The sequence below is a fragment of the Rutidosis leptorrhynchoides genome, chromosome 1 (assembly GCF_046630445.1).
Source record: "Rutidosis leptorrhynchoides isolate AG116_Rl617_1_P2 chromosome 1, CSIRO_AGI_Rlap_v1, whole genome shotgun sequence".
NCBI lineage: Eukaryota > Viridiplantae > Streptophyta > Magnoliopsida > Asterales > Asteraceae > Rutidosis > Rutidosis leptorrhynchoides.
Window position 1 is genome coordinate 234,728,802 of NC_092333.1, and position 4,090 is coordinate 234,732,891.

The 4,090-nt window shown below is 37.3% G+C and overlaps 1 protein-coding gene across 2 annotated transcripts; it reads left to right on the forward strand.

Annotated features, from left to right (window-relative positions):
* Positions 1 to 265: 265 nt before the first annotated feature.
* On the forward strand, positions 266 to 3,018 carry LOC139868690 (probable aldo-keto reductase 3). Of its 2 annotated transcripts, XM_071857034.1 has the most exons (6): positions 266 to 655; positions 764 to 967; positions 1,743 to 1,915; positions 2,027 to 2,129; positions 2,304 to 2,399; positions 2,496 to 2,631. In XM_071857034.1, the coding sequence occupies exons 1-5, from the start codon at positions 443 to 445 to the stop codon at positions 2,349 to 2,351; spliced, it is 741 nt and encodes a 246-aa protein (XP_071713135.1). In that variant the 5' UTR covers positions 266 to 442; the 3' UTR covers positions 2,352 to 2,399; positions 2,496 to 2,631. The 2 variants fall into 2 exon arrangements, with proteins under 2 accessions (XP_071713135.1, XP_071713127.1); XM_071857026.1 differs by lacking the exon at positions 2,304 to 2,399 and having other exon boundaries at positions 271 to 655; positions 2,496 to 3,018.
* Positions 3,019 to 4,090: the final 1,072 nt, after the last annotated feature.

The window sequence follows — 4,090 nt, forward strand, 5'->3', positions numbered from 1 at the left end:
CACCTACACTATTCAATACAAAGTTCAAGTCATCGGCAAAATTTTGTCTCTTTTGAAAGTAAGAAAAATAAAACGCACTCTTCTACAAATTTCGATTGTTCTTTTCTTAAAACGAATTGGTGTTCCAGAGTTCTGTGTTGGAATGAAGGGAAAGGAAGAGAAGTGATTATTATGCATAATTTTCCCTTCTACACTTTCTTCCAAATTGGAAAGATCCCAACTCCTTCCTTTTCATTCCCTTTCACTTCATTTCATTTCTCTCATTAATAAATTCTGTAACAGAGCCCAATAATTCTCATTTTTTCTGCTGCTTTCCTAGTCTTAAACGACGACCTCCTTTATGTTAAATTCAACCTTAACATCAAAATCAGCATCATCGCTCTCTTTATATCTACCTAAATTTAAATCAATTTTCCAAAAAGAATAGAAATTAAAAAAAAAAATGTCAAATATGAAGAGAATTAAGCTGGGATCACAGGGATTAGAGGTATCGGCAATTGGACTAGGATGTATGGGTATGTCTCATGGTTACGGCCCCGCTAAACCTGACCAACAAATGATCAACGTTATCCATCACGCCGTTAATTCCGGTGTTACCCATTTGGACACCTCCGATATTTACGGTCCTCACACTAACGAGATCCTCGTTGGCAAGGTTTGTTATTATTCCAGTTGATTGCTCTTATCTTCATCTGACTATTAAACAACGGATTTAAAAAATTAATAATTAAGCTTAGACTGATTGTGGAGTTTGTTCATGTAGGCGTTGAAGGGATTAAAGAGAGACCAAATTCAATTGGCTACGAAATTTGGGATCATATTTGGGGAGGGTTTTGGGGTGAAAATCCGAGGGGATCCGGAGTATGTAAGAGCTTGTTGTGAAGCAAGCTTGAAGCGTCTTGATGTTGATTACATTGATCTTTACTATGTTCATCGTATCGATACAAACATCCCGATTGAAATCACTGTTAGTACTTCCTCATTTCGCTCCTTGTGTTTATGTCAAACTGAACAATGCTTTATATACAACAACAACAAAACTCAATACCACATGAGTGGTGTATGGGGAGGTGAGATGTAAACAATCATTCCCCTATCCGAGAATAAAGACAAGTCGTTTCTCCACCCAGAGTGAAACACACTCAAAAGTAGAGAAAGTCATCACTCTCTCTATTCGACGTATTAATATTCGACGTATTAAGAGATTGCTTCCGAGTGGACCTCCGAGCAAAAGTAGAAAATTTTTAAAAAATATAGTAAAATAAAATAAATAAAAAATAAATTAAGATTACTTGGTCAAACTCACCCAAAGCTCGGGATTACTCGGAAAATCGGTCAAAACTAGAACAAAGTTAATCTTAGAAAACATCTGAACTCCTCGAGTACTCCCTAAAAATTCTCGACCGAGTAGCAATTTTTTGCAACCTTGGTATCGAGTTATATCATTGGCCTCAAGGTTGGGGGTTCAAGTTATGGGGTGGGACTATCCATGAATATTCGTGATGTGTGTGTTTGCCTTTGAAAAAACAGAATACGATATAGTTATTTGAAGTTATTAATAATGAGATTGGTAGCTCAGTGGCATGAGACTTGGAATCTCAAGCGGAGACTCAAGTTTGAGGCCATCTCGAAAGCAGGCCATTGGGTGTGCTGGAACATTGCCTCCCACATATTGTATATGGGGCGAGTCAGTTATATCTATATCTATATATTGTGTGTAAGAAAGAACAATATTTTTGTAGATGGGAGAACTGAAGAAACTGGTTGAAGAAGGTAAAATAAAATACATTGGACTATCAGAGGCTGGTGCGGACACTATTAGAAGAGCGCACGCGGTGCATCCAATAACGGCCGTACAACTGGAGTGGTCTTTGTGGACTAGAGATGGTGAACCTGAGGTCATTCCAACTTGCAGGTAATTAGGCACAAGCTATAATAAGCTAGATGTTAATGTTATATGTTACTGATATTATTAAGTTACTAAAAGCCACGTAGTGAATGATGTCTTGTGTTTACTTTTATTCAGAGAATTAGGAATTGGGATCGTTCCTTTTGCTCCATTGGGTAGTGGGTTCTTTGCAACTGGTCCGAAGTTGATGGAAAATGTGGCAGATAACGACTTTAGAAAGGTATATTTGCGCTTGTAGCATATTGCAATTGATTTATAGTAACTATATATGCACATTCGGTACCACCATATGCTTGTTTATCTTTTGATGCCTTTAATTGCAACTTGCAAGAATATACATTGGACCTTTTTGGCAATCTATAAACTTATTTTTTGGATTATTCTAATATCGTAGTTAATGGTACCTCGATACACGGTACTCACAACTCACATTCACAGTTGATCTGTGACATATTTGTTACATACTAAAGTACTCCGTATTATATACAAGGTTCTCTCTCCATCACAAATTGTTTATCATACGGTTGTTGCAGCCTGTCACATTTTTATTCATCTGAATATTTTTATTTCATCTGTTAATTTATAGATGATGCCAAGGCTACAAGGAGATAACTTTGACCACAACAAACTTGTATTTGAGAGAGTTAGTGAAATGGCTCAAAGAAAAGGGTGCACCCTGGGCCAATTGGCACTGGCGTGGGTCTTGCACCAAGGTGATGATGTGGCTCCAATCCCTGGTACAACAAAGATCGAGAACCTGAACCAAAACCTTGGTGCTCTTGTGGTTAAACTAACCGCCGAGGAAATGGCTGAGCTTGAATCCTTGGCTTCATTCAAGGGTGCTCGAATGCCGGAACAAATTTTGGCACATAGTTATGTTGATACTCCACCACTGTCGTCATGGAAATCTGAGTAACAGTATGGGGGTTTATAGCAGACTGTTTGTTCACTATGAGCATAGTTAAAATATGGATTGAATAATGCCGTCTCGGATGCTTTTGTTGTAAAAAATCTACAAGTTATGTGTTTGCGTTTGGATCATGTGATATGTTGAGTGTGTTTGTTGTATATGTTCCATTTTGTATTTTTCTAGAAACACATTTTGCATACATTTGATTACTTTTTCCCGCGGTTACTTTTTAATTACAATATAAACTATGGATATTGGGTTAATCATTTTATCCATCCTAATTACAGTATAAGATTGTATTTGAGGGATTTAGTGAAATGACTCAAAGAAAGGGGTGCACCATGGGCCAATTAGCACTGGCTTGAGTCCTGCCCAAGAGGATGATGCGGATCCTATCCCTCGGACAACCAAAGATTAAAAATGCAAGTCAAAACCTTATTCGCGGTTAAAGTCATCATAAACCAAACCCAAAGTGGTCAATTTGGGTCTAATGGGTCTTGCATATGGGTCAAACGGGTCGAGTTGTAAAGTTTCTAGTTTTTGAGATTCGCATCTCTAAAAGTTGGTCCAATGAGTTTTTTTAAAACATATCGGGTCTTAGACAAAAAAAATAAGAAATGGATCGATCTGGTTCAAATCTACCAAGTCCAACAAATAGAGACGGGACTAATGGGTGGAGCGGTAAAATTTTGAATTTCAGTTGCACGATGTAATTTTTCAAAATAATAAAAATGTTAAAAAAATATTTAAAACTAAAATTTTGTTGAACAAAATGGTTCTCGACCCGATCCAACCCGTTTGGGTCTTGACCCACTTAGACCCAACCCAACCCGGGTCTCGACCCAACCCGTTTTACCCATTTAAATTTTGACCCGTTTCGACTCAAACCCATTTGGGTCTCGACCCAACCCGACCCGTTTGCCGGGCATATTGAGGACTTGGTTGAGCTTGACTTCGTGTCTTCATCCAAGAAATCAGACTATGCTATGTTTGGTGATGAGCTTATTGGAGTTTTTTGGAGCTTTTAGCTTCTATGAAAAACTTCCTATATAATATTTTAGCTTCGTTTGGTTGTAGTAGCTTTTAGCTTTTAGAAAATATAAAAAAACCTCCAATAAGCTCCAATTATAAACGCTACAACATCAAACGTTTAGGGAAAAAAGGGCTTTGGGCCTATTAAATACTTAAATACCCTTTCCTCCATGTTAACGTAAATATTAAAAAAAAAAAAAAAAAAAAAAAAAATCCACCTGATTTTTTATATACGCCTC